Source organism: Leptosomus discolor, chromosome 3 (assembly GCF_034619465.1).
Source record: "Leptosomus discolor isolate bLepDis1 chromosome 3, bLepDis1.hap2, whole genome shotgun sequence".
Taxonomy (NCBI): Eukaryota; Metazoa; Chordata; class Aves; order Leptosomiformes; family Leptosomidae; genus Leptosomus; species Leptosomus discolor.
The window spans coordinates 77,788,401-77,801,723 of NC_141393.1; the positions used below are offsets into that span (position 1 = coordinate 77,788,401).

Sequence of the window (13,323 nt, forward strand, 5' to 3'; positions counted from 1 at the left end):
TTACCTTAAGAAATTTTATTTTTGATGGAATTGGAATGTGTATCCCAAACTGCTGCTGAAAAAAAAAAAGTCTAAAAGATCTTCCCGGATTTTTGTCATACATTTGTGTCTTGCAGTAATGGTTCTTTAGCTTCACCGGGAGCTTGGGGGCTGTGGGGGTGGCCGTGGCTGCCACAGTGTTTCTTCCAGTTGCTGGATCGTACGTTTAGGTTCGTGTGTTCAGGAATAAACAAGGCAACAAGGAGTGCCAGCAGCACTGAGCACGCTCCAAACAAGAACGGGGGTCCAGGAATTATAGAATTCTGCAAACAACAACAATATGGTATTAGGGAGCCTTCTGCCTGCAAGTGCCAACTACACCAATTTCAAGGGGGGGGGGGGAAGAACAACTTCTCCCTGCTGCGCTGGCCGCCACAGCGTTTGCCCCCGTGCGCAGTCTTTTAGAAGAAAGGCGGGAGGAGTGTTACACCTAAGCCTTGTAGGAGAGGGAGCAGCTGGTCCTTCCTAATGGTGCCAACTTCCTTCCCTAGCACGAGTTCTTCCTGCTGAGTTTCCTCAACAAATTAATAACTATTAGGAACAGAAAAAAACCCAACACAGAGAGCGTAGCTAGAGAACAACGGCATTAACTGCACACTGCGGGGAAGGTAAAGGCAATGGCGGGGAGACAAGAGAAGTGGGAGGCTGCTGCCACCCGGCCATCCTTCCCTCCCCCTGTTCTGGTGACACAGGTCGGCAGCTGCCGGATGACCGTCAGCTGTACGGCCCTGGGAGTTAAACTAAACCCCACCGCCTACAGATCAACAGCCCTCCCCAAGAGCGACTTCGGAACCTCTTCACGTGGGTCCTTGACAGCATAACAGAATGTCCTACAGCATCATCCAGGAGAACTGGTGGGCACCTGAGCCTTTCCTAATCTCTTTTTTCTGGAATTAACAAGGAAAAGCAGCATGCATACCTGTTCTAAGCGGTACTGTGACATCACGCTACCTCCCGACGGCGATTCAGGCATGGGGAGTTCATTCAGTTCAACATGAAATATATAGAATATAAAACCATAAAGTGCTGGTCCCAAGCCATTACACAGCCCTCGAATGCCTGTTATCATCCCTTGAACCACACCTGGAAAAGCAAAGCACACCGTTACCGAGCTGTTTCTGACAGCTCGTGAGCCGCCCAGCGAGGCTGCGTTCACTTCCCCTTCCGCCCGACGGGAGCAGCGGGGCTGCCCGAGCCGGACGCAACGAACAGTTGCTACTGCTGGGGCCTGTTCAACGTCTCCATCGGTAACGCACGTGCTCCAACTGCCAGGTGACCTGGACGTTAACGGTGTGTGACCGCGCTGAGGCGCGTGGGCTACGCGGTGCCAAGGGTCAGGGGGCTGCCCAGCACGGCGACCTCACCCTGACACATCACCGCGTTCACTGATGAGAACTCAAAAGCATCGGGACAAACCTACCCTGCTGGTCAGCATCCGCAGTTCGTGAAACGAGCGCGCTCACCGCCGGGAAGGTGATGCTGGACATGGCTGCAACGGCGCCGGCTGCCCACATCATCCTGCAAGAAACACGGAGTGACTGCTCCGCGCGTGCGGACACCCCGTGGGCCTCTGCCCCGGGTGAAGGACAAACCGCCGCATCGCTCAGGTATTCCGATGCAACGCACGTACCACGGTTCGGAGCCGAAGCCGTACCACGCGAGTTGCAGTATTTGAAATCCCAGGCCCAGGAGGATGGTGTTTTTATTTCCAATGGACCGCATCAGTAAACTCAAAACTATTGTCTGACAGAGAGGGGGAAAAAGTAAAAAACATAACCAAAAAAATCCAAGAAAAATAACATGTTATTCTAAAGGTAGATCTGCAGATAAATTACTAAATTAAAAAAGCAACAAATCTCTCACAACATTTAATTCTAAATGTTAAATACACGCAAACAAATAAATTAAAAAAGCCAAGTATTTTCCAAATATCCAGGAGCCCCTACCAATCATTTAGCAAGTCCCAAGAACACAGTGTCGCTCCTCTGACGCACCAGGGATGTAGCTGTCCCAGTACAGCACTGTGGGTGTTACTGACCCAAACCCCGGCCGGCAGCCGCTCTCACCCAAGTTAAAGCAGGAGCTTAACCAAGTGTTGGGGACTTCGAGAAGCAGCTGCAGCCACGGCGGGTCCCACCTCGGGCCCCGCAGTGCGGCGGCGGCAGCTCTCCACAGCGCTCGGCTCTCCCGAAGGTACCGAGCCAACGAAACGAGCCCGCGGCAGCGACTCACCTGTGCAATAATGGACAGAATCCCCAGGACTGCTATGAACGCCGCAACACTTTCAGATGAAAATCCCATTATCTATATTAAAAAAAAAAAGGCAATTTGATTATTAGCCATAAACCACGGGTGACAATGTCACAAACATCAGTGGGGGAACACACCACGCAGACCGGTATTATCCAATTCCTCCCCAACTTAGAAAAAAAAGTTGTTTGGTGGTTGTTTTTTTTCACTAAAGCAAGCAAGTATACACAAACTAAGGGGCATGAATAGAAAACAAGGAAATGGTTCTCTCAAAAAACCAAAAAAAACAGTTTAACATAGTGAACCTCATAGTCCAAGAATAATGCAAAATAATTACAAAATATGAAAAGAAAAAAAAAAAAAAAAAAAAGGTTTTATAACTCATTCATCTCTAAAAGAGACAAAACCAGAGCAGCTAAAGGACTTACACCAGCTGCTGGAAGCTTTTAAATTGTACTAGTTATACTTTCTGTATTAATTCAGCAATACTGAAAACTTTAAAAAATTTACTTTTACTTTATAAATTTAGTTTTGTTCGAATCCGTATCAAAACGTTCCGTTACCTGTCTGAGGTATAGGAAGAAGCTGGAGTATTGACCTGCCTCTGGGAGGTAGGAAAGAAAGACTGTTATGCAGATCAGCAGCACGACTGAGTCCTGGCCGACTTTCTTCAGTGACTACGGCAAGAAAAGGGAATTGTCAAACACTTTTAATCTTCACATGCCAACAGCCTGCCTGGCAAGAATCCCAAAAGCCGGCCAACAAACGGAGCCGGTAAGTGGCACCACCAGAACATTCCCAGCGTGGCAGCAAGATGGCTGGCCAAAGTACCAGCAGCGACGCAAGGTTCAACTTGAATAAATACGGGCTTTGTTTTTCAAGCTGGAAACGAGGTAAATTCCATCTCTTCCCTGTCTCCAAAGCTCAACATTCCCAAACCCCATTCCGCATTTAAGCCGCTTACTGCAAAAGGGTCGGCCTGCTCCCACGAAATGGGCGCTCCCCAGGACGCCGGCCTCATCTTCTCCGGCAGCGATTCCGGTACAGCAACGAGAATAAAGCAAATGTCCAGCAAGGCTATTGCTGTAGCCAGGACCACAACCAGGCTGTCTCCGTAGACTCGACCAAGGTAGGCACCGATAGCAGGGCTGGTGACTAAACTTGCCGCAAAAGTTGCTGAAACCTGGAAGGAGTAACAGCTGGTAAGCGCTTCAGTGATGCAAGTCAACAGTATCATTACCCACTTGTCCTCATTTTCAGAAGCCGAACCGCTTTACTCGGGCAGTGACTGAAAGTTAACCTTTTTCCTGTGACTGTGTGGTAGCAGCTGCGTATTTCAGTCAACATTTTTCAAGAAAAACAGTTGTGGGGGGTTTTTTTGGTAACTGTACAGCAATGCGAGGCTCACAGCACTGATGCATATGCTGACATAATTAGGTTTAATTAACTGTACGGTCTGCTGGTGTCCCTGGGAAGGGACGAGCTGCATTAATCATATTAGTGAAATACGCAATGCCTGACAGGAAAAAAAAAAAAAATCACAGGTATCAAGAGCTTATTAAATGGAATATGCTGCTTGATCCAGCTCAGTGCAGTGGAGCTTCAGAGGGCAGCCCCGCTGACCAGCTGGCCTTGCTGGCAGAGGTGTTAACTTTAAAGCCGAAGGAACTTTCTCCACACAGCTCAATCCCTGATGCGAACAGGCAGAAAGAAACTGTTGAGTTCTGTATCCAGTGCTTTTGGCTCTTCCTGCTGAACATGGCACTGGGCTCTGTCGCTCGAACCTAACAAATAGCTCTGCGAACCCGTAACAGCCCGGGCTGTGCAGGCTGCCGAGGCCTGGCAGGTTACCGGGAGACAATGGAGATGGAGGCGAGCGCTGAGAACTCGCGACAGCCAAGTTACTCGGCCGCGCTCGTGCTGGACTGACGCGCAGCAGCGTGACTGGAGACGCAAGCAGGAATGGTGAAGATATCGCACTGTGGCAGGTCCAAAGTTAACCAGGACCCGAAAGTTAGATTTTTGGAAAGATGACTAGTGTGAGAGACAATGCAGGAATAACAAAAGCCCCTCAAATTACATCAGACACTGATCGTACTGTTAAGGCAGACATCTGAACGACAGCTTTTAACGCGGCCCTGTTTTGTCTAAGCAGCAGAGTATTCAAGAGATAGGGGACTGGGCGACAAGAACAATTAAACTGAAAAGCCCTACTCCAAACTAAAATCCACTTGTCGCAGAAGAAACAATGCCGCTTTGAAAAGCTTTAACTGCCAAAGTGTTTAGTACCGAGCACCGCAGGAGCAGAGCCAAGAAGTACGTACCAAACCATAGGCCATGCTTCTTTCGTGTTCCTGGGTTATGTCTGCTACATACGCAAAAACCACCGAAAAGGTCACTGCAAAAACTCCAGAGACAGAGATAACGGCGAAGTACCACCTGAGGACGGCATAAACAAATCAGAACAGCTAAACGGAAAGAAAAAGGCTCTGTTTACAATCAAGTACAGTTCAACAGTAAATCATCTTGTCCAACTTTTCCTGACAAATATGAAGATAAACTTGGGTAAAGCCAACAAGAACACGTCCCGGCACAGCGGTCGCGTCCCGGCACAGCGGTGTAGCCCCTCCCTAGCGCACCAAGTACCAATGGCATCATTTAGGGACAGCCACAAAAAGCTGCTGTGATTAAGTACTTCTAGGAAGCGAGGTGTTACATGACTTCGCCCGGATGCCTACGACCCAAAGCAAAGGAGGAACTTGAGCATTTTGAGAATCTGGTCATTGAGAGGCCTCGGCATGAGCCTCATCGCTGCGCTACGGGCACTGCCGCTCGTCACCAGGCACGGTGATCTGTACACTTGGGAACAAGCTACTGCCCAGAAGAGGGATGAAGGATCCATGAACGAGCTGTGGGACCAGAGAGCAGACCAAAAGGCTCTCGGAGCTGCCCGAGCGGCTGGCTCTGCCCCACGTCAGCGCAGTGTGCGGTACTCCAGCTGCACCTCGGGTACGGCCCAGCCACAGCGAGCTCCGACTCGCGCACCGCCTGGGGGCCGTACGCACCAGCTCCCAGCTTACCAACTTGCACACAGCACGAAAGCTGGTGGATTTTAAAGCTTGAGAAACAAAAGGGCAGAACTGAGGCAACGTTTTAGGTCACAAATGGTTACTCCGTGCGGTGGCTGGCGTTAGGTAACTGGGGTTTCATTCCTGCACAGCTGGTCAGCGCTGGAGCGATACGGCCACAGCAAAGACCGGCCCGCTGACCGGGCGCCGTTCTCGTGCCCTTTGCAAACGCGCTACAGCGGGGCCTACTGCCGAGCTCAAACCCAGCGGCTCTTTAAATTCTGACCCAGGCCTTCGGCCTCAGGGCAGCTACTTCAGTCTGACTCTGTTCTCCCAACTTTGCACTGAAGTGATACAAACCCCTCAACCTCCCACGGAGCACAAACGGTATTTTATCGACACCGCGATGCGCGTAAGCATCGTACGGCAGCCTGGGCAAGGAACGGCAGATCTCGTGTGAAAGCCTTCACCTACCAGGGGCTGATCTTCATCAGCGGTATCGGTGCACAGGTGAAAAACACTGTTAGCAGCAAGAAGGACTTCCGTCCCCACACGTCAGACAGGGCACCTATGAGCGGGGCACTGAGGAATGATAACAAGCCCTACAGGGAACAAACATTTTAAGTTAGAACTAAGCGGTCAGAACCGTGCCAGCCCACAGCTCCCGTGCCAGCTGCCCACACCCCGGCTGACAGCAGCCCGGGCTCTGTTTTTATTACAGCTGGTGACTACAGTGCAATGCATCGAAGGCAACACGGCCGAGCATTACTGATCTGCTGTCCCGTGTCTGGTTACACAAAAATTGGGATTTGTTACCTCAGAACTACACAAAATTCAGAACGTAGATGATCCAGGCCCAGCAGCAGTCTTATGGACTGTGTTTATATCTTTAGACTTAACATAAACGCAGGTAATTGAAATTATCCTACTGGGGCAACACGCTCCAAGTAAAAAATTCTCAAATTTTAACACCATGCTTGTCACTCAGGATTAGTCAACTACCTTTTTGTTGCTGAACCCAAACAGCAGGTACAGACCAAGCAATATTTTAGTAAAATGATGCATATTTGCTTTTTTAGCAGTGATTTATTCCCGTTTGTTTATAACATAAAAGCTAGATTGAAAAGTCTCCTGAACGTCCCTCTCAATTTGCAGTCATTTCTATATTCCTCCCACAATTCACTTTAAATTGTACTTGTGATTAACTGTTGTCACCTTACCTTTACTCCTTGAATGAGACCATTCATTAGAAATGTATGTTTTGGGAAGGTTTCATGCAAAACCTGGAGAAGAAACACAAACACTGTCATTTACACACTATTAACTATAAATATTGCTCGTGACGCATCCAACTTCCACAGTGGCACGCTCACAGTATTTTGTATTTCCATAGAATGTAAAGAAAGAAAAAGACACCCCCCAAATTATCTATTTAATCTTTAATTCACATGGAAGCTACATCGTGATTTTAGCTTTACTTGACAGAGGCCTCGGTTCTCTCAGCACTTTGGGAAGGATTCGTGTCATCCAGCTTCAGTGTCTGAAATCTAAACAGACCACAGAGAACCTAGAAGATGATCTCAGACCAGACTCTCCACATGCTACTGTGCCATCTGGAGGGGCTGGGGAGAGAGGAGAGGCACCATCGCTCTGACGTGCCTCTCGCTCCGGTGACCAGAGCCTGGATGCTCAGATCCATCTGACTTGGGTTGGGTGACACGGATTCTGCCCGGTGACCGCCATGTGGTTTACACCCGAGAGACTGCTCCTGGTTAACGTCAGCTCACGGAGCCGCACCGAGACGGCGTTTTAGGTGGAGTCTGCTTCCCAGCCTTGAAGTCCTTGCTCCTTTTAATTTCTAAGCATGTGTCACTCTCAAGGATGAAATCCAAATGGAAAGCAACCGACGGCGTTAAAAAATACTTTGGTACAGACACGTTGGTATGACTGTCTCACTAATCACAGGGAAGCTCTGACTGGTGTAACAGGGTCTGCGCTCTGAAACTTCCATTTAAAGCCCAGCCGGGTCAGCAAAGATCTCCCTACCTACACAGACATGCTTGAGTCATTTTACCAAATTTCAAGTGTATTTTCATCCTGAGATTTGTAACGTGCCAACTTTTTGTAGCATCTTGAGAGATAATTTCATTACTGTCTCACTGGTTTCAAGTCAGAAAATATCTACACGTAAGCTTGGGTGTTAGCAGACTTGCACATAAACAGCTACGCTGCAGCATTGCACTGCTTTAATGAAGTAACTTTTAATTCCTCATTCCATGTAAAAATACAAAACTTTTCATTCGCACAACCCAGCAGCTCGATGATCTGTAATTTTCACTTAATTCAGAAGACGTTCGGTGCCTTTGCAGTAACCGCCCCATCTCCCACACAGTGAGAAAAAGCTCAGGCGTGTCGCTTACCACCAGAGTGGGCGCTGTCAGGAGTCCCCAGGCAAAAAACTCCAAGAAGATCACTATAACAGCGTGGTAGACACTAGGTGAACCTATTCCTTGAGGCTAAAACGAGAGAAAAAACAGGCGATTAAAACCTCTGACAGGCTATCACAGTCACGAGAAACGCATCTGAACGCTACAAGCAGAAGGATTAAGAAATTAAACAGGACTCAAACTATTGGAATTCCCTTTCTAACCCCTGCTGCTAACGTCCCGGAACGTCTTAATCCTCTGCAGAATATAAAGTGCGCTCCCATCTCCAAGTACAGAACAAACCACTCACACTGCCAGTATGGGAAACAAGGATGCTGCTGAATGCAGAAACAGACTTTTCTTCAGAGAATTAGTTCATTTTCCTTGAGAAAAATGCTTAGGCCCAGACAATGCCACACGGAAATCAAGTTTTCATCATTTCCAAACGCGGTAGTGTGCACACTGGGCTACCTCAAAGTCCAATTATCTGGTCTATCACACAGCTTTAGAGCGCTTCTGTTACTAAAAGGCACCGTGGCTACGCCCAAAACCTTGATAGCCCTAAATCAGGAAAGAAAACCCGAAGTGATGAATGCCAGAAGTGAATCTCAGGAAGAGCACCGGTCACTCCCAAATACTGAGAGCAGGCCTATCAGCTACAACGTGCTTCAACGGCAGGAAGGGATCTGAACAAAAGACAAGAAATAAGGAACTTCAAATTCTTTGTTGATTTAGTATAACCAGAATGATTTAGTATAACCAGAAGTAGCTTTTGAGGAGAACAAGAGCAACATGGGTGGGACAACCTACTCATGCACTGGAAACACTACCCTGTCAAACAACATGCCGCAGTCCATCATTTGCAAATTGAGGAAAAGGTGCACTAATTATTTTCATATGAAGGCAGTATGAGTAAGTCACCAGAAATCTCATATGCATCCTTTAAGCTTAGAAGTGCTGCCTTAACATCTGCTTTCCCGGCCTTGTGTGAGGGCGAGTGACTACCAGAGTGGCACCGACTGGCTCAGACCCGGCATTGGCGCTGAGCAGACAGAGGCAGGCCGAGGGCCCAGCCGCTCCTCGAGCGGGCTCGGGGGGTTGTATCAGCAGGGAGCAACAGCTGATGGGAAGGAGCAAACACGACACAGCCGGGCTCTCCTCAGAGGCGTCAGTGACAGGACCGGAGGAGCACATGGAAATATAGGAAATACTTAAATCTTGAACACACCAAACCAAACCCCTGGAAACAGGCTGCCTGGCGAGGCTGTGGAATCTCCCAAACCTGACTGGACACAGCCCTGAGTGAACTGCTCCAGCTGACCCTGTCTGGGGGAAGAGGGGGCACGTGGATTGGAGATGGTCAGAGGTGCCCTCCAATCTCAATTCCTAACTGGAACTTAAAATGGTGTAGCAATACTAAAGTCTTTTATTACAAGATTTATGCAAGTCATACCTAGCTTTTCTTTCCAGGTCAGAGTATTTCCAACACAGAAAAAAAATAAATAAGCCTTTTGAACAACTGTAGGAAATAAACACAGAAAACCACACTGGTATTGCCAGAAAAGATAATAATTTTCAAAAGTAACCATATCATCGGTATGTAAAAGGCGAGCTATGGAGTATCTTAGCACTGTGCTGTTTTTCTTCCCCGAGCTCTCTTCAGTAAACACAGATGCGCTGTACAGATATTTCTGCTATTTTTTCGCCTATTCTCTTAAGGAGGTCAATTAACAGCCTTTATTGGTACAGAAAGTGGCTATAATTATCATTGTGTCCCACAATTCCTTTCCCTTTCCACCCACAACCCTTATTTTAGTTTTGGGTTAAAAATTTATCCAGCTCTGCACAAACCTTCAGTAGCAATCTCAGCTGTTTGGCTCTGTCCGCTACAGAAAATGGGGTTTGTTCTCACAGTCCCCACATTCCCATCAAGTTACTGGCTCGTGGCCCCCTGAGGTATTACGGGTGCCGAGGTAGGAGCCACGAACCACCCCTGTCCCTCCAAGGCCCAGGGGCCAGAGGCACCTCCATTCTGCTCACACGGCAACCACCACCTCGCAGCCGCCTGTCTCTGCGCTGCCCGTGTCCAGCTCTGAGATCACACGCACAAACCAAACCAGGGGCTGTCCTGCACCGCGGAGCTGTGGGCGACGCGAGGCCCGCAGGTGGGCGGCTGCTGCCCTCTGCCTGGTCACCAGCTGCCAGCAGCCTGCTCAGACGGTTCCATCACACGGGCAGGAGTAAACAGAAGTGACATCCAGATCACTAGGGCTACCCTTCCTTGTGTTCCTGTCGCTAGTGCTCACTTATTACAGGTCCTGTTACTTGTTCTTACCTGCAGCAAAAGGAGGTGGTTTAGTCACACGTAGACCCTCACCTCTACTGCTATTTTTAAAGATGGCTGCCACTATAAAGTAGCAAAAATACTCCTGAGGTGGAAGAAAGAGGGAAGGAGACTAATAAGCGGTTACATTACGCTGCATTGAGGTACATTATGTCTATTCAGCCCACAGGGCTGGCGTACACGTCTGAGGAACCCTCCACCCCAACGTGCGCAGCGCAGGTGTCGGGCATCCAGCCCTGTCCCACTCCGCTGTGCTTCACAAGCTGGCTGATGCCGTGTAACGTCACGCAATGACCTCAGCGCAGCCAAATCCGAAGGCCTTACCACTGGAACCCTCCTGTGAACAGCCTGGACCGGAGGTGTTCCAGTCGAAGTAACAGCAACCATGGAGCCAGAGCAGGGGTGTCAAAACCTGGCAAAATCTGTGGCACTAAGCAGCGCCCCAAGAACACCCCTTTCTTCTCGCATTAGACAGAAAATGCCTTTAACCAAACCCTCCGTGCTGCCAGCCAGCCCGTGACAAAACGCGTACATGCCAGGCAACCCTAAGAACACACGTCTGACGACAACAGCGGGACTACCCAAGCACCGAAGGCATCAGACAGAAGAGCCCAGCTGCTGGAGAGGAAAGCGCAGAGGAAGCGCTGAGCCCCCATCCTCTCCAGTGCTGCCCAGGCGCGCAGCTCCTAACGCATCTCATGACCGCTTCAAAAACGCATCACCTTAACGACTGGATTGCAGCTGGCCACGAAGGAAGGCAAAACCAAGAACAGTGCTGAAAGCACCTCACTGGCGGTACTGCCTCTCCTCTGGTGAACCTGACAACACACACACCTAAGTACGTCCACCATGACACGGTTTTTCTCTGTGATACAGCTACAAAGAGCACACCACAAAAATACCACCGCGCACCCACCCAACCTCCCGCACCACCTGCCGCCTCGCCCAGGGGACCCAGCGAAGCTGCGGCGGGAGGAGAGGCTTCGCAGAGGCAGTGGGAGGTTTTCCCCTTTTGCTTGTTTTCTCCTTTCCGCACCAGAATCGGTGATCACAAGTGACAATAAATTAAATTGACTGAAGTTCGCCGTCAGTAAACTCTTTTTGCCTGTGACACTGCCTCATTAAACAGCTGTATGTTCGTGCCGGCCAGAGAGTCACACAGTTCTCTTTGATGTCTAAATAGGTTCAAAATAAACCAATCAGGCTGAAAACTGTACGCTTAGATGCTTGATTAATTACTGGTTTGCAGTTGGAGACATTCAAGACGTGGGTCATTTTCATTTACTCATTTCCCATAATGTCACACAGCCTGTTGAGTAAGCAAAGAAACTACAGGGACTGAGCACAGGTGGCTAATTAAACATTTCAGAAAAGTTAAAAAATAAATATCCAAGCTTAAAGTTTTCGCTGTCATTATAAAGAACACTCTGCTGTACCAGACTTCGGAAATTTAAAGACGTATTTAAAACAAATAAATTCTCAAAACATTTAGTTGAAGGCAGAAAATATCACAAGCTGGTATTTTTGTTATCTAACAACAATCTACATACCTTCATCTAATGTTTAGAGCCCTTTTTGCCACTGTTTTAAAAACAACTGAAAAACGCAAGCTCGCACTCTGCTTTTGAAACTGGTGGGAGATGCTGAATGCAGCACCCTAAGCATCGCCGAATGCAGTGGTTAGGATATCCTTTCTCCTCTCTTGGCAAAAGAACATTAAGGTTGGGAGATAAAGCACACTTGGAAGTATATTGTATTTTAACCAATGATTACTCCAGAGAGAAATTCTGAAGCACTGTGTCCCACGAAAACTCTAAACCACCTGGATTTAACAGTTGTACAAAGTCATCTCACACATTTCTATCTTTACGAAGAGCAGCAAAACATGTCCTGAGAACATCGACGTCCACCACCAGAATTAGTTTTGCTTCTTACCACTAAGCAATCTAGACAGTTGGTCACCACTTCGATGAACAACTATAGTGACTCTGACACCTTCCTCTTCTCCATTGCTGTTCCAGAAAGACAAACCGAAGGGCCATCAGTGATTCAGCCTGTCAAAATCTCTCTTTATTTGAAATAATGACGCCGTATTTAGAAGAGCGCGCATCACAGCTACACAACGTTACACAGTGGAAAAAATCCAGGGGCAATGACACATTGTAAGTAATGCTGCTCATCCATTAAAAACCCCAAGCTCCAACAGCCAAAACCATGACAGCTGCCTTTAACAGTGATGTATTTAAGAGGAAGCAACCCAGCGGGAAGGAACTGAGCAACACTTCTTCCCGGCACCCTTTACGGGACTTCTCCGTGCAAGAGTTTGTCCCGCTTGCTGTCCTATTCTTTCTCCGGCTGTGGCTGCGGAGGGGACAGAAGGCTGCGGTGACAGCAAAGCCCACCCTGGCGGGGTTCCGCACCCCCCCCCCCCAGCACCGCATCCGCGCCTCCCGCTCCTTCACAATGGCCAACCGCCTGCCCCACGTCCCGGGCTATTGTGCGGCCAACTGCACAACTCCCGAGCGCTCCGCTGCCTTCCCAGCGGCTCCTCCCGCCGCCGCGGTTCCCGCAGCACATAACTGTCAGCGCGAAGCGAGGGTCAGACACGCACCGCACCGCCTCGGACACGCGCGAGTGACCTGCGGTTACCTGCGCCCAACTCCTGAGCCGACACTTGCTCCCGAGCCCTAAAAATCGGCCCACGCTGAGGAACGGCACTGACGGAGCCGACCCGAACTAGCGTGACACCCTCACAGGTGTTTCTCGGGCAAACCCGCCCGGGATGCCGGAACGGAGCTACCGCGGCTGCAGCGATCCGCACCATAAAGGAAACCGAAACGCCGCCACCGCGCTCGGCCCCGGCGCCGCCGCCCGAGGCCCGCGGGCCCACCGACCCCCGCCTCGGCCCCCTGCCCGACCGCCGCCGGCCCCGCGCACCGCCGCGGAAGCCGGGGCTCCGCCGCCGCCGGCTCGCCCCACAGCCGCCCCCCACCCCTCGGAGCCGCCCCGCCGCTCCCTCCGCGCCCCCGGCCCCGCCCGCCCTCACCGTCCCGCCGTCCTTAATGATGATCTTCTTGGCCAGCATGATACTGCGGTTCACGGCGCGTTTCTTCTTCTTCCCCCCCTGGGTCATTTTACCATCCTACGGCCCCGGGGGGGGAGCGGGGGCAGCAGCGGACCCTCCCCAGCAGCCGGG

General features: G+C 49.9%; 1 protein-coding gene across 2 annotated transcripts; it reads right to left on the minus strand.

The window, feature by feature from the left end:
* On the minus strand, nt 1-13,323 carry SLC71A1 (solute carrier family 71 member 1). 2 transcript variants are annotated; one of them, XM_086462688.1, is made up of 13 exons: nt 13,174-13,323; nt 7,778-7,873; nt 6,578-6,640; nt 5,832-5,959; nt 4,614-4,728; nt 3,254-3,472; nt 2,853-2,966; nt 2,272-2,343; nt 1,670-1,782; nt 1,460-1,557; nt 959-1,122; nt 833-847; nt 1-302 (listed from the first exon to the last, which is right to left on the minus strand). In XM_086462688.1, the coding sequence occupies exons 1-13, from the start codon at nt 13,258-13,260 to the stop codon at nt 96-98; spliced, it is 1,491 nt and encodes a 496-aa protein (XP_086318814.1). In that variant the 5' UTR covers nt 13,261-13,323; the 3' UTR covers nt 1-95. The 2 variants fall into 2 exon arrangements, with proteins under 2 accessions (XP_086318814.1, XP_086318813.1); XM_086462687.1 differs by lacking the exon at nt 833-847.